Source organism: Eptatretus burgeri, chromosome 4, assembly GCF_056783735.1.
Source record: "Eptatretus burgeri isolate ZD-2024b chromosome 4, Ebu_testis_v1, whole genome shotgun sequence".
NCBI classification, from domain to species: domain Eukaryota; kingdom Metazoa; phylum Chordata; class Myxini; order Myxiniformes; family Myxinidae; genus Eptatretus; species Eptatretus burgeri.
In genome coordinates, this window is record NC_140964.1 from 62,844,930 (window position 1) to 62,865,343 (window position 20,414).

General features: G+C 44.0%; 2 protein-coding genes across 19 annotated transcripts in view; both read left to right on the plus strand.

Annotated features, from left to right (window-relative positions):
• LOC147028199 (histone-lysine N-methyltransferase 2C-like) overlaps positions 1-20,414 on the plus strand; it is a 275,536-nt gene that overhangs the window by 47,915 nt on the left and 207,207 nt on the right. The gene's annotated exons all lie outside the window — the stretch shown is intronic.
• LOC147028200 (uncharacterized) overlaps positions 1-20,414 on the plus strand; it is a 34,242-nt gene that overhangs the window by 10,392 nt on the left and 3,436 nt on the right. Inside the window, exons 2-3 of the mRNA XM_085880250.1 lie at positions 8,423-8,541; positions 17,784-18,305. Coding sequence (XP_085736376.1) covers positions 8,423-8,541; positions 17,784-18,305 — 641 coding nt within the window. The remainder of the gene's footprint in view (positions 1-8,422; positions 8,542-17,783; positions 18,306-20,414) is intronic.

Genomic DNA, 20,414 nt, shown 5'->3' on the forward strand with positions numbered 1-20,414 from the left:
GTTTATATCATGATCTAGTTGTGTTTTCCTGAGAATGGGTGTGGTGCGCCCATTATGGGCGGAGCCACGCCCAAAAAACGTGTTTTTAGGGGGTAGCCGACTTCAATTTGCAACTTCTCCTAGGGGGTTTGTCGAATCTGGCAGGGGTTTCTGTATTTGGTTAGCCCAATGGCACCTGCATAGCCCCACGGAGCTCAATTTTTCATTTTCCTCCCAAGGTCAAGGTCACAAGGTCACGAACTTAGAAAATTGCGAATTTTGACACAAAAAAATCATACGACCACCCAAACTTTGAGAGCGCGGGTGACAATATTTTTTATGCATAATCTTGAGGTTATTCACCACCATTTTAAAAGTCTTAAAACCATTTTGCTCTATCTCGAACACCTTGCCCGTGGCGCCCCCTTCAAGTTTGTTTTTACGCTGATTTCATCAAAGTATGGATAATCCGAGGAGTGCGAAATGCCATATAGCCTATATGATGTTATATTGTTCCTGGAATGTTCCAGAGGAAGTTTTGCACCAAAGGTCATAATCCTTGACCTTTGACCTTTAAAGTTCACAAAGGTCAAATTTTCAAAGTTGTGGGAATCGAACCGGGTTTTCGACCTTCTTCGACGAACTAACTCCAATAAGCTATAGCACGTATCCTGTTTCCTTATTTTAATGTCCACAACATTGTTTTGTGACCTTTAAAGGTAATGCAAAGGTCAAATTTTCAAAGTTGTCGGAATCTAACCGGGTTTTCGACCTTCTTCGACGAACTAACTCCAATAAGCTATAGCATGTATCCTGTTTCCTTATTTTTATGTCCACAACATTGTTTTGTAACCTTTAAAGGTTATGCAAAGGTCAAATTTTTTAAGTTGTTGAACGAAATCGGGTTTTCGACATTTTGCAGCTAATGACCTGTCACTCGTACCACATCATGTTGATCATTTTTATAACTTGGTCACAAATTATCACATTGTCTCATCCTTGACTTCTGAAACAATCTACATCGTCAAAAACCGCTCATGAACCATCGTCGTCTTCAGACTTGTCATTATTATTATTATTATTATTATTATTATTATTATTATTTTGTGGCTAGCCAACATTTTTGTTGGCCTGACCATATATTATTTGCTGTTGAATCAAAGTTCATAAAAATCAGTATTTAAATTGCGATTTCTCACGACACCTACAGATCAAATTGCAGCGCTTTTCATCCCAACAACTTCGCAACTCAAAATCACAGAACACTCCCGTCAGCTATTCAATCATCTACCTACTAACTTGGAGCAAAATATAATACAAGGACAATCTTAATGCTTGCTGAAGAAAAATTCCTTCACATATTAACCCATTGATTGCGTTTTCCAACACAGTTGTTAGCTCCACACAACTTTCAGCTATTGATGAGATAATTGTAGTCATGAAATCATAAAAATAGTATGAAAACAAGTGTCACTGTAAAGCTTGAGTATTTTTATTTGATGAACAGTTAGTTTCAAAAAATATTGGGTCAAAATTTGATGTAAAGAACAGTTCATTTAACAGAGTGTGAATTTGTGTGACATGCCCTTTGACATAGGAACTTGTTAGAAAAGAAGTATTATGCAGCCTTAGACTAGACGAGTCGAAATCACTGTCACTGGAGGTGTCCTCTTGTTCATAGTCTGACTATATGTTGGCAGCAGGAGGTGTGGTAACTGTTGCTTCTGCACCAGCCTTGCTTCTTTATCCAGAGGTGATATTTGGGGCATGCAAACCAAGTTCAGTCGAACACATGCGCTGGGGTGTGTCCCATTACCAATCAGCTTGTAGAACGTTCGCCCAAGCAAGCTCTCCAATGAAACATTTGATAAGGGTTGGCTGGCTTGGCAAGCAATAGCAAGCTGATTGGTGATGGGACACCCCTGGATCAGATTTTTGCTTGAGTTTGTGTTTACGACTGGCGATATCGGGTGAGATTAAGGGGTTACCGTTATTCCAACTGCATAAAATATTTTGAAATGCAGTGTATCTGTGGTTGCGGTGAGCTCTTTTTATTCATGCCAATTGTTGTACTATTATTATTGTCTCCATTATTATTTTGCAATGTGGTACTGTCATGTTAATATGATTATTATGCTGTTGTGGTTATTATTGCCATTTGAAGTGGCTTTAGAAAAATGCCAAGATAAGGTGGAATGACACTCGAGCTGCTACATATTGTTGCTGGCCGGGGGTCGGGTGAGAGGGCTGCTGGGGGGGGGGTGGAGGGGGGAGCTGTCTCGGCTCCCACCAGACTCTCTAGAATGGTAGGCCGTTGCACACGGATAATTCCGTGACGTGGCGGGTCGCTAACCGACCGTGGACGCCAATAACTCAACCGCGTGACCTTGGTCCTCCCGTCTATGGGTTAACCGGGTTACCTAATTTATGACGTGATTTCATTACCGGGGAACACACCCTTGGTACGCCTTGTCCGAACCGGATCACTTTACCGCATCGGATGCAGCCGAGCGACACTGCCAAGGACGTACCGGCTAAAAGGAACGGATTGTTGGGAATAAAGTCCCGGCTTAGCTCGGATTCGGACCATGCTGGATCAATGAGAGAACAGACAAAAATGAGCTGGGAACATTTCTAATAATAATTTATTTACAAGCAAGCGAGGAAAGTTATGTGGTACAGTGAATCATTTTATTGGTGTGTATAATGCTGGGATAGAAAGAAGCGTGAGGTGTGACAATGTGCGACAATGTGCGACAATGTACGAGCAACTTACAAAAGCAGACACAGAGCGGACGTAACCCGAAATAATAATTATAATCTTCTGCAATCTTAACTTACGAGGCCAGGTGCCAGGACAACACACACACACACACACACACACACACACACACACACACACACACACACACACACACACACACACACACACACACACACACACACACACACACACACACACACACACACACACACACACACACACCTCGATTAAGAGGAGTTGATGAAGAGAAAAAGGAGGAAAGGAGATGAGGCTAACGGTCTCTGAATACCTCGCATGATTGCCCGATCACTTCACCAATACGTTTTGGGGGGATCCTCCACTGGGCAATATCTCCCCGACAGCTGCTACGCCGTTTCTTGCTTCGTGGCAATTCGTGTAGCTAGCGTCGGTTCAGAGAACAAGACGCGACCGTTTGGTGTGAAAGGAGGGACTTGGGTGGAGAAGGCGGAGTTGAGAGCGAATAGGCGGAGTGGTAGGCGGGACCAGGTGGGTGGAGTCGGTGATGTGGAGGTGGAGTCGCAGCAAATGGGAAGAGAAGGCGAGTTGGAAATCCAGCGCGTCAGAGAGAGACAGAACGGCTTCGCCATCTGCCTTTTATTCGCCATCCGTCCGGATCCGGATCTTCACCAAAATCGAATCACTTCATTCTTGTCACACACCCAACCTGTCCACAAATTTTTATCCGGATCCGTCCACTACTTTTTGAGATATCTTGCACACAAATATCCAAACAAACAAGAAGATGACATCGTGCAGAGCACGATGCTTGCAACATCCATAAAATAAATTTGACCTCAAGAATAATTGGTGGTTGAATTCAATGACCAAATATGCAACTCCTCTTCAAATTTCAACTGAATTGGATGGGAATTAACAATTTTAGAAATTTGGTCTATGTTGACCTTTTGATCTTTGTTGACCACAAAAATAATTCACTGCTTGAATTCAGTGACTTGAAATATAGATCCTCTTCAAATTTCAAGTCAATCGGATAAAAATTGAGGATTTTAGAAATCTCACCGAAGTTGTTGACCTCTGCCCTATGTTGACCGTTTGACCTCAAAAAGAATAGGCTTCTTCCTTATGACAAACTGTACCGTGTGGTGAAGTTTTGTGAAGATCGGTTTAAAATTGTGACCTGTAGGCGATAAACAGACAGACAGAATAACAAAATCGACTGACCAAATATACGTGAAAAGTCGTCGATTTTGCAAGTAACAGACAGACAGACAAGCCGGTAGGCGACGTGGCTGCTCGCTCAAGATGGAAAGCTGTCCGACGCGACTAGCCGATATTCATGTACATGCTTGCTATCAATCAATTTAGCACAATGAATGTGATTATCACAGCCCTCTTAGTTTGCGCCCAGAAACCCGCCTTGTGAAATTTCAGGCATGTTTCCAAAGAGACTCGAACAAATGGCGGCCCTGGTAATTCCATTTATCTATTCACTAAAGATTTTATTTTTTTTGTATGATGCTGTAAGACATTCTCCTTGGGCACAAAAAAACAGGTCCCTCGGAGGTCCAGTTTCGGAGGTATTGATTTTTTTGTACAGTCCACAATAAGTGTACGATGTACGATAAAGTATTTTAGCTGTTGCTAAGCAACGGAGGTGTGCATAGCAACCATTCATTTTTGTGTATGTGCTAGCCACATTGTACACATTTCGCCCAAGTTTCATCAAAATCACTCTTTCTCTTAGAAATATTCGCAATTAACAGTTTCTGAAATGTTCGACATGTACTCGCCCAAAACCTATCTCCTCCTACAAATATTTTTTGTTAGGGCTGCAAATTGGCATAAAGGAAGCTAGATAGATTGCCCACAGAATGCTAAGCTTCGATTTTTTTTGATTTAAAAAAAAAAAAATTTCCCATTTTTTGACCACTTTAAAGGGCCATTGCTATGCCGTTGCTAGGGCCCGGGGTCCCATATTCGAAAGCACACGATTCCCAGAAATATTGGTCCTACCTACCAAATTTCATTGGAATCGGTTGAGTGGTTTAGCCCCTTGGCTTGACCAAAGTTTCGCGGACAGACAGACAGATGGAAATGTCCAGAATAACGGTGCTCTAAGAGCAGCCAATATGAAAACATAACCTCCTTCACCTTCACCTTGGCGGATGTAATTGGACACGATGAACAATGCAGTGTATGTGATTCTGATGTGGCACCTTGATAAAATGAGTTGTCTGCTCGGATGGAAATGATACCTAACAAGACAATAGAGAATTGCTGGCATTATGCTTGAGGTCATATTTGGTAATATGTGAGCTTGATTAACCTGTGCTATTTTGCCCTTGCATCCATGCTTAAGTTTTGCTTTGGTAGTGTGGCAATGGCAGTGGAGTAGGCAGCACACATCCCATGCCAACCACAGTGTGATAAATAACATGTTGAGGTTTCTGATGTGCACACCTCATGAGATCTATGTTTTGCTTTCATTTGGAACATAAAGATACATGGAATCGGAATGGAGGAATGATGCTGCTTGTTCTCTTGATGTCCAATCCCACCAGCTTCCATCGGTGTATGTCATAATGGTCATTGCAAGAATAGCCGTGCAAGTCAAAATGCTTGCAATGTTGAAAATTGATGTTGCGGGGGGGGGGGGAATAAATATAACAACTTTTCATAAAAGTGCACAACTTTGTGGAACTATGGCTGAAAGCAAGGTAATGGTGCACCTATCGCATGTTTTGACTGTAAGCCCGCCTTTTTCGCGTGTTCCATTTGCGCGTTTTTGGAACAGTTGCGTGCCTGTCATTTATAGCACTTTTTAATTCACGAGCCTTTGGAATTACACGATTCGATGGCGTGAGTGATGCTGCGATTTCATTTTCACACTGAACAGCATGAAAACGTGTTCGTTGTATCAGCAAATGCCGTGAGATAGATTGCCTCCCTCACCCTCGTTTACCCCTCTCTCTGTTCTTTTCCAGAAACCCTCCATCTTGGCTTCATGCGTTTGGTGAAGTGTTTACCATTTTGCACGTGAATTGTGCCGCTGTACAATAAGTGTAGCCTTTGCAATCATGACAGGAAAGCGTCCGTGGTGTAGCGAGGTTGGTAGTGTGAGCAAAAGACAGAGGAATGCCATCACTATTGAAGTAAAAATGGATGTTTTAGGACAGTATGAAAGATAAGAGGTGTTCGTGCATCTGATATGAGGCGTGTGCTGGGCCTTAGTGAGTCAATGTTGCGAACAATAAGAAATAGTGCGGAAAAGATAAAAGTGATAAATGTGGAACGCAACAACTATTTTTCTTGTTTGTTTTTTTTAAGAACAATAAATTCTAACTATTTTAGTTAGAATTTATTAAATGCAACAGTACATGGTAGTGGTTTCACAATTTTTCATTGTTTATATCTTAAAGGAGAAGAGGAGATTGGGACCATACTCTGTGCAGAGCGTTGGTGCTGCTTAAGCAGTCTACTTGGCTATTGGGCACAATCCTAGACGGGTTGCCACTCCGACACGGTATACCCGCAAGCTGGCACTCATTTTACCGACCTCGGAAGGATGACAGAACGAGTTAACCCCACCTGGTATTAATTCAACAGCTGCGCGGGATTTGAACTCGGGACCCTCGGATCCAAAGCCCGCTATCCTAACCATTAAGCCAACACCAGGCATGATTTGGTGGGGGGGGGGGGTCGACAGTATGCATTATATCGGGTGTATAAACAATTATTTTTTGAGCTGTAATATATTGATTCTTCCTTGTAATATAATATTATCTTAAACATTACAATTAAAATAAAATAAAGCACGACAATAGTAAAAATAGGACAATAAAAATGAGGATTACAAGGAATCACAAAGAAATTATGCGCAGAAGGAGGCCATTCGGCCCATCATGCCTGCGCCACACCAATACCAGATTTAATAAATTCATCAATACCCCTTTCCTTCGTGTGCAGCCTTTTGGCTGCTACACTGGTACTCATTTCACCAACCTCGGAGGGATGACAGGCTGAGTCAACCCCCTGGTGTTAATTCAGCAGCCAACGGGGATTGAACTCAGGACCCTAGGATCCCAAGCCACCACCCGAGCCACGAAGCCAACACCAGGATCATGGCACTCCCCCAAATTCAGGATGCACAGGATGCAGCACTCCCCCCGAACCTCCACCTATTGCATTATTTCTTATGGGGAAATTGGTTTTATTTTCCACGTTTTTCATTTGCACAACTATCTTCAAGAACGCAACTATGGCATAAACCAAGAGGTCCCTGCAGTTGGGAAGTTCGGCGGGGGGGACAGGGGGACAGTATTTGTTATATCGGGTGTATAAACAATTATTTGTTGAGCTGTAATTTATTGATTCTCTCTTGTTATATAATATTCACAAAACTTTGTTCATGACTGATTAGGAAAACGAAGTTATGGTCAAAAGTATTATTACCCCATGCACGTGAAGGGAAGGGTGGGGTTAATGAATTGTTTCACTTCTGTCTGCCTGTCTGTCTACAAACATCAGTTTCTGATTGAGGAACAACTTGATTTCAATGGAATGTTACATTTTGAACACAAATTTGAAAACGAACCTGTAGTTTTGCAGTACTTTGGCTATGAATTTGTCCCGATTGCGCATGCGTCGATGTTTTTACTCTTCTTTTCTTGCAGTCAAACAAAATTGAAAATCATTCCAAACGGCGAACTTACTGTTTTGAAGGACGTCGTAAACGAATAACTAATGGAACGTGTTAAATAAAGTGACCGTTGTAATAGACGCTACATCAACGGCGGTAAACTTCCAAATGTTTTTTCTACGACCTTTAGAATCGTTACTTTATTTCAATTTAATTAAACACTTGAACAATGTGGAACACAAATAGCCTTTTTGGGACTTTCAAAAACCTTCTGTTTAACAGGACTTGGACAAAATATTAATACCCTGAGGGCAGGGTAACTGTGTGAGATTGTGCAGAGTTACAGACAAATGTGGTCGCACCGAGCACTTGTTTGTTTAGTCCATCTTCTTCTGAAAGATTGTTCCCAAATTGTCATGTTTCTCCTGGAGGAGTTGGTAGAAGGTTTTAAATTGTGTAAACGCATGGATAAACCTCGATGGCGATGGAAAACGCATTTCAGCAGAGCATTGTCAGCTTTGTACTGTTCCCTTTGACCCATCGGCTTCGTGTGGTTACCATCACACCTGTAATGCGAGGTTCATGAACAAAAGGAATGTAGATCATGCTCGGAAACGGAAAGCAAGAGTTGGCAACATTCTTCACATGTCCTTTTCCGAAAGACTGCGTGGGGTAAGGTGTTCCATGAACTCTCTAGTCATGTCTGCGTTGAAAGAGAGGCCAAAATGTCAGCATGTGAAATGTGGAGTAGAGTAGAGTAGAGGAGAGTGATCAGACTCCCATTGATGACGTTTGCTTCTTGTAACATCTTCAAGATATGGAATTGGAACCGCAATTTTGTTTTGATTGAACATCCAACTCATTCATCCGAGCAGCTGAGGAGTCGAGTGCTGCAGGTTTGAGTCCAGAGACTCGAGTCTCAATCTGAATCCAAAGTTGTATAATTTTTCATTCTCGTGTACCAAATTGGTAATGACGTCACCCAGCCTCACAGGTTATCTCATTTCTGTCTCTGTCATCTTCCTCATTTTCTTTAATGCCACATTATTTGTCTCCAGGTACATGTCTGAAAAGTTAACGGGAGTCTCAAGCTTGGAGAGGGACTTGCGTCTTGAGGTTGGAGACTTGCGTCTGGAGGTTTTACTCCCGAATCGTGTCACGATCGAAGCCTCCTTAGGTTTGAGTTGATAGAAGGCCAGCTTTAAAAACACTACTCTCATCTCGATGGAGTCTGGGCTCCAACTCGGGTACTATAGGCCGAGATCCTAGTTTGTCCATTGTGTAACAATGTCCTTCTACTTCCTGTAAAGTACAAATGATGTATCCTAACGTACTCATCCTGCTTGTGATGATATAGTATTTGTGAGCTCCTCCATGAGCCCTTGATAATTGCATTATGATGATGATGATGTTTTTATTGCAAACTGGAGAATTGTTTCTTGTTACCATTTGTTGGACTAATTACAAGGTGCTCAACAACTTGAGAATACTTCCATGTGAGTATAAAATCTACCTGGCGAACAAATGAATTGAATTGACTGGCATCCAATCGTATGAGGACCATTTATGACATCACAGCCAATTGCAGGCCTCGTCACTCCATGAGGTTTTACGCTGCTTCTGCTGTTGCTGTTGTTTTGTTTTGTTGTCCGCTCGCTCGCTCGCTTTAAAATAAATACCCTTCACTTGGAGATGAAGTGCTTGACTTGAGGAAATCCCAAATGAATATGTGAGCACCTGCTGCTTTGTTTTTGGTTGTTCTTTCTTGTTGATGTTCTTCCGTTACAGTACAATGCTTGGGACATTCTGAAAGGTTTTAAGCTTGTACAGTTATTGGTGGATAGGCAAGTGGTGCGTAAGAGTTGAATGACCTGTTGTTGTCTGATGAGAACATGCCTTTTTCATCGCCTTTCACTTACTAATCTTGGACGGAGTCAAGGATTTGGGTTGAGGGTCTGAGGTCGTGTTGGTAAGAGTATTACAAATACAGGAATCCTTGTGATGTCTTTTACGGACACCTCTCTATCCAAACAAGTGTCCTTCCGGTACATGGGAGGATCTGTATTTATTTATTTACTTACTTACTTACCGAGAACCTTTTGTCGCATCTTTAATTTCCTAAAGCATTAATAGGGCATTGATAACAACCATAGATTTGAAAAAAATGTTTTTTTTTTAACTTTGTTATACAAGTGATCGGAGCAAGGTGAATAGTTGACTAATTTTTACTAGGTTATACAAGTGATCGGAGCAAGGTGAATAGTTTGACGGTAAATGGGAGCGTTAAGACGGTTAGTGATGCAGGGATATTTCACATAGAATGGTACAAGTGCAAGGACAGAAACCGAAGGTAGGCCGGAAATCCTTCCATCCATCCATCCATCCATCCGGACCATACTCTGTACAGAGCGTCGGAGCTGCCAAAGCAGTCTCCTGGGCTATTTGGCACGATCTTGGACAGGTCGCCACTCTGATGCAAGATACTCGAATGGCTCAATCAATCCCAGCAAACTGGTACTCACTTTGCCGACCTCGGAAGGATGACAGGCTGTCAACCCCACCTGGTATTAACTCAACGGAAATATCGGGATTTGAACTCAGGACCCTAGGATTCTAAGCCTGCCACTCAAACCATTAAGCCAACACCAGGCAATAGGCTGGAATTGAACTTGGAGATGTTGGGTTGTCAAGGTATCTTGAAATATTATGTCAAGTTGTTGATGTTGTCAAGTGTCAACATGCTGTTTGTATGAATGTAGCACTCACCTAACTGTCGTTTCCACTTACCCCCACCCCTGGAATGATATAATTCCCCAGATGTGATTGTCAATGTGATGTACCTCTTCACCCTTGCCTTCATCCCCGTGCTGCCCCGTTTTCACCTTTGAGTGGGTGTTGAGTTTGATTGGGCGCATGGTGTGGGTGGGGTTAATGTCATGGAAGCTTCGTGTGCTCGTTGAATGGCTGATCAGGTTGTGGTCAGAGAGGTGCAGGTATGGCACAGGCATGGAGGGCCAATTGACCTTCTCCTGTGTTGATTTCCTTGGATTCCCTTGTATATTATGTTTCAATTAAACTGGCTCTAAATTGGGGGGGGGGACAAATTGGATGTGCTTTTTGTTTTTTGATGCACCGTTGCTTTTCGGGGAAGTTGATGAAAACTGCGTTCAACCTTTAACCTCAATTAACTGGCTTGGATCCCTCCCTACCTGTTATCAATGAGGTTTGCACAGGCTTCGTCGTTTCACTTACTTGAGGTCACTCAGACATCTTCCATACATTGTTCTGGGCTGAGAATGAGCTTTTTAACGTCGCTGTTTGTAGGACTCGTCATGACTGAAGATGTAAATAAATAATGCTAGAGTGAGGGGCGAGAGCGCAACTTGACTGTCTCGGAAGTACAGTGTCGTCATGCCTACCTCTGGCTCTCCCGTACAAGGTACGATGCAGCCAGATCTTTCCCCTCTCATTCGTGGAGATGGTATCCGGTTTTGTGGGGACGAAATGCAACATCCTTGTGTGTCCGTGTTGAACAGGTGTCTGCTGGGTGATGGTGAATATGCATCGGTTGGTACGTTATTTAAATATTTTTACAAAGCAAGTGTGCACCGATTAATTTGAGTGCGTAAGCAGACAGGGACTCGCGTATAATCTTGCTCTCCGAGTTCCCATCAATAAGGTATAATTGCAAGCCTGGGGTTGGCTTCGTGGTTAGGGTGGCTGGCTTGGGATCTTAGGGTCCTGAGTTTGAGCCCCGTTGGCCGCTGAATTGACACCAGGTGGGGTTGACTCAGCTTGTCATCCTTCCGAGATCGGCGAAATGAGCCCGTGTCGTGGTATTTGGTGCACAGCATCAGCGGCACAGTCGCTCCTCAACAAAATGGTAGCAACTCGGCATCCAAGATGCCATGCACAAGAAGAAGAAGGAGAGGAAGAAGAAGTTATAATTGCTTGTTGTCTATTCACCTCCGAGTTGTCTCATCTTGTGTTGATTAATTCACAAAGGAACATATACTTCCACTCAAGTTTGATTTCAGCACTTTTCAAGTTTTCACGCCCAGGTGTTGCATCATTGAGCGTGCCATCCTAATGGAGGAGATGTAAAGCCAGCTATTTCGTTTTCCATCACTTGTTTGCAAGCGATAAAGACCCCATGGACGATGGTGTTCTATTTCCATACCTTTGGCCATTGTCTTTCTCCTGGTGAAATTCAAAATCCCTGTCTATGAAGAAGATTATTTTTCTGGGAAAGCAATAGTGGACAACCCAGCGTATGCCTCACCAAGGCTGTCGCTGCGCTTCACCTGGACTGATTTGGCAGTAGAGTTCTGAGGAAACAATAATGGGATTGCAAGGTAACTGCAACGTCGTTCCGTATGTTTCGCGCTTGGTTTGGTAAAGCCTGTGGTTCACGAAACGTTTTGAGCTGGCAGTACTGGCATGAGGGTTTTAGCCTGTAACTTTGAGTTTGGGAAGAACATGAGACGAGCGATTAGAACAAGTGTGGAGGTTTGGTGCCCGTCGCAAAGCCACGCAACCCTCCAATGGCGAACTTGGACCGCACCTGCCGATTGTTTCTGGGGGACGGACAGACAAATGAAAGGCTCTCTTCTCCCCACTCCCCTAACCCAGGCGTTATTGTTTTGTTTTTAGTGTCACTCAAAGCTCTTGTACTCTTCACTCTCTGAAAACTGTCTGTATACCTTCAATTATCCTCTCTCATTACTCGTTGCGCAGCCAATGCTTCGGTACCCAAGGTGTTTTGGCTCGATTCCTGTGCGACGTGTTTGTTTTAATTGGACACGAGCATTCCCCATTCTGCACTTCTTCATCTCCGTCACAACACGGCGATTCGGGCCACTTTCGAGCAAAGACGAATCCCAAGTTCCCCTGAATTCATCGAGTTCTTTTTAATATATATATATATATATATATATATATATATATATATATATATATATATATATATATATATATGTTTTTTTTTGAGTGTGTGAGCAATTATGCAATTTTGTGCACCTGTAAAGGGTTCCATGGTTTGTTCATTTAGTCTCTCTCCTCCTCTGTCTGTGTCTGCATACATCACTCCCATTGTGTGCACATTTGTTGGAATTTGCTAAAGTTTTTGTGGTGGCTTTTCTCTGCCGTACTTGCCCCGTTTCATTTGAAACTACCGCTGTTCCCGTGCACACGTGGCCTGAAGTGCTGTTTCTGTTCCACTGTGGTTGTTGTTATTTGTTTATTTTTATCTGTGCAAGTCTGTCTGTTGTCCCAACTCTGGCTTTGGTGTATTCAGGAATTCCTTTTATCCGGCTTCAGTGTAGCAGAGATGCAGAAGGTACATTTAAAAACAAGGATAAATGTGTCCAAGAGCAGCGTCCTAAAGGTTTTGTCTGCTGAAATAAAAATAATAATAATAATAATAAAAAACAACAACAACAACTTCTGATATTTCGTCACGTGCCTTGATTTGGGCCAATAGCGAGACCCGTCATAAATGTATTTACGTATTTACGAAATAAATAATGTATTTACGAAATTACAACACATTAAATGGAATAATCTTAAAATAGTAACGTGAACTTTTCGAAACTTTAAAGCAAATGTCCGAATATATTTAAAAGTTCATGATAGACGCTCTCAAAAGGCACCCTTAATGCGAGGATGTGTACAAGTGCTTAGTATTTAAGGAGATCCGGATCGTGTATATAAAGGAGCCGAGTCCTAATATGAAGGTTTTGTCTTCACAAAAAGAAGAAGAATAAGAAGAACAACGCCGAGCTCTCAATGAGCAGCGTTCGCAATGTGAGACGCTGCTAAAAATTTTTACAAATATATAAATTGTTATTTGACTCTTCATTGCGTAAAATAATTTTTAAAAATTGAAAAATCCAAAACCTACAATTTGGCCTAGCGCCCGAGCAAGATAGCGAAGAGGTGCGAACACTTGCCTCCAAGCTGTCTAGCCTGGGTTTGAACCCTGACCCAGCTATAAACTGTCGTGTGTGTGTGCGTGCGTGTGTGCGTGCGTGCGTGCGTGCGTGCGTCAGTCAGTCAGTCAGTCAGTCATCCTTCAGAAGGACGTCCACCCGGGTTTCCTGTGTGCTAGCATAAGTTGGTGGATGTGTCACACAGTGTAGTTTGTGAGGTCGGCGAGTTATCGCCAGCCCGATTAACCCTGAACAAATTAGAAATTCCTTCTCGAATGTGCAGGAGCAGCCGCACATCACTGATGATTCGACCAGCAGGATCATACCAGAATATGAAATCCCAGTCTGATGTGCATTCACCAAAAACTGTTTGAATTTCATGAAAACAAATACCCAATTGTGTTTGTCTTACCCACAAACAATGAACTGCAAAGTGGATTAAATGAACAATATATGGTTGTGGTAGATCGAAAGGTGCAGATGCTTCCATGGAGTGCTGCTACCTATTGTACTTATTTAATTTCACAAGCTCCTGTGTTTTGTTACCCTCGCCAGAGGAGAGGGTATTGTGTTTGGATCCGTTTGTTTGTCTGTCTGTTTGTTTGTTTGGCCGCACAGAACTTTCGTGTTTTTCTTTGTAACCGCTTGTCGGATTGAGACGAAATTTTCACCATAGGAGCGACTACTCGTGTAGAATGTTTTAATGATAATTACGACATCATACATCACGTGGTGTGGCAGCCATGCTGGTAAAACCAAAAAACTTTGGACCTCTGTATCTCTGAAACCGCACCAAGGAAAAAATTGAAACTTGGCAAACGGCAAGTTCACCTCATGGGGAATGTCTTTTTTATGACGTCATAGGTGCCTTCATTATGATGTCATAATTGCATAGGTATAATGCTACATCTGATCAGTATGAAATTTTTTGAGGGTCATCTCGGGATAAAATAGTCCACAGAAAAAAAAATTGATGACATCATCAGTAATGTGATTCGGCAGCCATATTGTTTTTTTGTTTTTTTTAACCTTCAAAAATCTTTTTCTCTGAAGTGGCTGAACAGATCGAGGTGAAATGTTACACGTATGACCGCCTATCCATGAGCAAGAAAAGGTTGACACCCATGATGTCATCGGTCACATGGTTTGGCAGCCTGATTGGATGTTTTCTCTGGAACCGCTTAGTTAATTGACGTGAAACTTCACATTGATGATGTAGTAGTGATGGGAACACATGTTTTAAATTTCAACTTGATCGGTCGGACACATGGTTCGGCAGCCAGAATCATTTAATTGTTTCATATGGGTTCTTTTCGTTTTTTAAAAATTATTATTATTATTATTATTATTATTATTATTATTATTCTTTTTTAGCCGCGTCTGACGTAGCGAACGCTGGCTCTAAGAGAGCTCTACGTTGTTCTTCTTTTTCTGCTTTTTCTGCTTGTTCTTCTTGTTCTTGTTCTTCTTCTTCTGGTGAAGACAAAACTTTTAGGACTCGGCTCTTTTATATACAGGATCCGGATCTCCTTCAATACTAAACACCTGTACACATCCTCGCATTGAGGGTTCCTTTTGAGAGCGTCTATCATGAACTTTTAAATATATTCGGACATTTGCTTTAAAGTTTCGAAAAGTTCACCTTACTATTTAAAGATTATTCCATTTAATGTGTTGTAATTTCGTAAATACACTATTTTCTCGTCATGAACGAGGAGCCTCCATGACGGGTCTCGCTATTGGCTCCATCAAGGCACGTGACGAAATATCGGAAGTTGTTGTTATTGTTTTTTTGTTTTTTTTCTTTAGCCGCATCGCATTGCGAACGCTGGCTCTAAGAGAGCTCTGCGTTGTTCTTCGTGTTCTTCTTCTTGTTGTTGTTGTGAAGACAAAACCTTTATGACATGGTTCTTGGACACATTTGGCCTTGTTTTGAATCAGACTCACTTGGCTGTGCCTGGATTGGTTTGAGGGTACAGGAGTAGCAGCTGAAACCCAAATCCTATCTTGGTTCCTCCTAATGTCATCTTTGTTTTTTACTTGTTCGTGTTCCTTCTGACGACTCCAATGCAGGACAGTACCTATTTGGTCTTCCATTTGATTTGATTTGAATTTATTTTAATCGCCTTCTGAATTCAATTATATAATGAATAATAATAAAAAAATGTCATGGGTCAGGTGTCCGATCAAAGTGGGGTTGCATCAAAGCAGGGACGTCTTGCTACCCGGTCATCACTGCCTGCAGTTCTAAAGTGGCAGTTCTAGTTGTCTCATTAATTACATAACACACCAGTACACAAACGCCACACAAAACGAGTCTTGGTGAGGGTGTGCAATCTCTGATTGCTCTTTTCCTTGTTATTTTTTGATGTAGTTTCATGTGTATGGATTGAATAAAGTCTCTGGCTATACAGTCGGCTCATACACACTCCATATTGCTGTGGTTGGAATACAATTGAGAAGTGTATCTTTCATAGTCTTGGAAAACATCCATTCTGTTGCTGTCTGTTTGTCCCAAACAAATGTTGGAGGAGCCAGTTTCAAATCCTGTTCATTACTTATGCCACCGAAGGTGGACCGAGGTTATGATTTCACCCCTGTTTGCCTGTTTGTGAGCAGGATATCTCAAAAAGTTGTGGACAGGTTAGGTTGTGTGAACTAGGATGAATTGATGAGACTTTGTTGAACATCTGGATCAGGATCCTAGAATTTTTTTTAATTCACTTCTTCATTTAGAGATGGGACCAAAAACTAGATATCGCCCGATATCACAAAAAGGTATGGACGAGTTATGACAAAACTGTGTGGATGAGTTGTGTAGGTGCCAAGAACAAGACGATTCGATTTTGTTTCAGGTCCAGATGCAGATCTGGCCTACCAGTGGGATACAAAATGTAAATTGTTCAGCCTGCTGGAGGTATGCGCTCTACCGAGTGCCATTCTAGTCATTCATTCATTCGCCTCTTCCCATGGTTATGGCGTCTTGGTGTCGTCGTCGTCGTTGTGCTTTGAGAATCCTATAACGTGGATTTTTTTTTCTTTCTTTCTTTCTAACCACTTGCAGGAATGTATTGATTGATAGTGGTGGTGAGACTTCATCTGCACACTCGTTCTATTAAAATGTGGGGCTGCCAGAGCGGTTGTAGACTCAGATACATTTTGATGAGTCTGACCACCCATGAACTTAACCTTTACCGGGAATCTTATGTTGACCTCAAGAGACATTAAACGGGCGGAACCAAACTCCAACCTTTGTTAAAAGAAATTCCTTAAAAAGAAAAGAAAAGAAAAAAAATCATCTGAGATTACAGATGATGCGGCCAGCTAAAAAGGTCCCTCCGAAACACCTCGCGTCCCACGGTGCAGTGCCTTCTGCTCCGCACTCGACCGGACACTTTTCGTCGGATCCCATTTCGCTGGGAATATAATTAGGGGTTCCACAACCTTGCTAATGATCCTGGAAATGGTTACAAATTGCGTGGGTCCATCCCGAGATTCTTTAATTTACATTTTACATCCGTACGTATTCGAGAAAGGCCCACTAACCCTACCACCACCCCCCCCCAAGATTCCACCCCCACCAAGTTAAAACTAAACAAGATAGGAAACCCGGCCGGATATTGCTTTGTGTGGCTCCGCCCCAGTGTACTCGAGGGTTCCAGTCCAGGTTTTCCTGCAGGTCTGCACTACTTTCCTCGCTGGGGGAGATCGAGGGGAGGAGTTGTGGACTTGTGGGCGCATGAAGGGGAGATGCAGAAAGAGATGGAGGAAGAAGGGCTCTTTCTTCTCGAAGCGGTGATCGTGGAGGGAGATTGATCACGATCGGTCCCGTAACGTCATGATCCGTGCGAGGCGGCACCAATAGTACGATCCATGCCGAAGAGCGGACTTTCTCGCTCAGTGGGATCTTGGGAAGGGAATCCATGGGAGGGCACTGAGGAAAAGGGAAGAAGGAAATGCTGTGCGAGTGAAGAACGACGAATTAAAGTTCAATGAAGAATTTGATGCGGGGCGGGGGTGGGGTTGGGAAAGTTGAGGGCTTTTAAGGACTTGCTAATGGAGAAAGAGACGGATAGGGCGCCGGATAAGGGAGGAAGGGAGCCGGAGAAAGAAGGGAGGAGGAGACGGGTGCCGGAGAGGGGAATGGGTTGGTGCAGCCGGAGGAGGGTAATGGTGGTGGGAGAGCCGGAGGAGGGTAATGGGTTGGTGCAGCCGGAGGAGGGTAATGGTGGAGGGAGAGCCGGAGGAGGGTAATGGTGGTGGGAGAGCCGGAGGAGGGCACCGGTGGTGGGAGAGCGGGAGGAGGGGAATGGGTTGGTGCAGCCGGAGGAGGGTAATGGTGGTGGGAGAGCCGGAGGAGGGTAATGGTGGTGGGAGAGCCGGAGGAGGGTAATGGTGGTGGGAGAGCCGGAGGAGGGTAATGGGTTGGTGCAGCCGGAGGAGGGTAATGGTGGTGGGAGAGCCGGAGGAGGGTAATGGGTTGGTGCAGCCGGAGAGGGTAATGGTGGCGGGAGAGCCGGAGAGGATAATGGGGTGGTCGAGCTGGAGAAGGGTAATGGGGTGTTGGTGCCAGAAGAGGGTAATGGGGTGTTGGTGCTGGAGGAGTGTAATGGGGTGTTGGTGTCGAAGGAGTGTAATGGGGTGTTGGTGCTGGAGGAGGGGAATGAGGTGTTTGTGCCGGAGGAGGGTAATGGGGTGTTGGTGCCGGAGGAGGGTAATGGGGTGTTGGTGCCGGAGGAGGGTGATGGGGTGGTTGAGCTGGAGGAGGATAATGGGGTGGTTGAGCCGGAGGAGGGTAATGGGGCGGTGGAGCCGGAGGAGGGTAATGGGGTGTTGGTGCCGGAGGAGGGTAATGGGGTGTTGGTGCCGGAGGAAGGTAATGGGGTGTTGGTGCCGGAGGAGGGTATTGGGGTGTTGGTGCCGGAGGATGGTATTGGGGTGGTTGAGCTGGAGAAGGGTAATGGGGTGGTTGAATCGGAGGAGGGTAATGGGGTGGTTGAGCTGGAGGATGGTAATGGGGTGTTAGAACCGAAGAGGGTAAGGGGGGTCGAGCCGGAGGGAGGGAGGGGCGGAGAGGAAAGTCCCGTAAGAGGAACTCCTGCTAAGAGGAGGGAAGCAAGGCAAACATTTTATAGGGAGGGATTGAACCCCGTGTGGTTTATTAAAATGAAAATGGCGAAGCTGAAGGCTGATCATTACTTCCATTGGTGTTGCATTCCTGTGATTGTGATTCTGCACTGGGTTTTCACTCATGGACGATACCCGTCAAAGATACCCGCGGTGCTGTTTTGAAAATGATTAATAAAGAATGGTCAAACCACCCCCCCCCCCCTCTTCATTATCTCTGCCACTGAAGGTGGATGGAGGTTATGGTTTCAACCCTGTCTGTCCTCTTGTCTGTGACTGTGTGTAGGATATCTCAAACAGTTATTGACTGATTTGGACGAAACTTGGTGGACAGGTTGAGTGTGACGAGGAAGAATTGATTCGATTTTGGTGAAGATCCGGATCCAAGGATTAAAAAATACATATATATATATATATATATATATATATATATATATATATATATATATATATATATATATATATTTAGTGATTCTTCACCATTGAGAGAGGGCCAAACATCATCTGTAGCATAATATCTCGAAACATTGTGGCGGGTTATGGCAAAATTATGTGGATGAGTTGGGTCGGTGATGAGAACAATCTGATTAGATCTTGATTAAGATCCGCATGCAGATCCGTCCTATCGGAGCGATACAAAACATAAACTGTTTAGCCTGGTGGAGGTATGCGTTCCACCGAGTAACTTTCTAGTTTTTATCTGTGTCATCTGATGGATAAGATGATCTGTGATGAGCTCAATGCAACTTCCAACCAGTGAACCAAAAACTGAACAGCCAGCTTTTCACAGTTGGTTTAAGAGATGAGATGACACGGAGAAAAGGGATATATTTGTTGATGCATGGAAAAAAAATGTGTGCTGTCGATGGCTTAGGGGCATGGGGGAGGGGATTGGGGGAGAATGCTGAAGATGGCTTGGTCCGGGGGTGGAGTGGGGGGGGAGGGGTGAGAAGATCCTGGAGATGGATGGTTTGGGTGAGTAGGGTATGCTGGAGATGGTTTGGGTGAGTGGGGTATGCTGGAGATGGTTTGGGTGAGTAGGGTATGCTGGAGATGGTTTGGGTGAGTGGGGTATGCTGGAGATGGTTTGGGTGAGTGGGGTATGCTGGAGATGGTTTGGGTGAGTGGGGAATGCTGGAGATGGTTTGGGGGAGTGGGGAATGCTGGAGATGGTTTGGGGGAGTGGAGAATGTTGGAGATGGTTTGGGGTAGTGGGGAATGTTGGAGATGGTTTGGGTGAGTGGGGAATGTTGGAGATGGTTTGGGTGAGTGGAGTATGTTGGAGATGGGTTGTGGGAGTTGAGAATGCTGGAGATGGTTTTGGGGAGTAGAGAATGCTGGAGATGGTTTGGGGGAGTAGGGAATGTTGGAGATGGTTTTGGTGAGTGGGGAATGCTGGAGATGGTTTTGGTGAGTCGAGAATGTTGGAGATGGTTTGGGTGAGTGGGGAATGTTGGAGATGGTTTGGGTGAGTGGGGAATGTTGGAGATGGTTTGGGTGAGTGGGGAATGTTGGAGATGGTTTGGGTGAGTGGGGAATGTTGGAGATGGTTTGGGTGAGTGGGGAATGTTGGAGATGGTTTGGGTGAGTGGGGAATGTTGGAGATGGTTTGGGTGAGTGGGGAATGTTGGAGATGGTTTGGGTGAGTGGGGAATGTTGGAGATGGTTTGGGTGAGTGGGGAATGTTGGAGATGGTTTGGGTGAGTGGGGAATGTTGGAGATGGTTTGGGTGAGTGGGGAATGTTGGAGATGGTTTGGAGGAGTGGAGAATGCTGGAGATGGTTTGTGGGAGTGGGGAATGTTGGAGATGGTTTGGGGGAGTAGAGAATGCTGGAGATGGTTTGGGGGAGTAGAGAATGTTGGAGATGGTTTGGGTGAGTGGGGAATGTTGGAGATGGTTTGGGTGAGTGGGGAATGTAGGAGATGGTTTGGGTGAGTGGGGAATGCTGGAGATGGTTTTGGTGAGTGGGGAATGTAGGAGATGGTTTGGGTG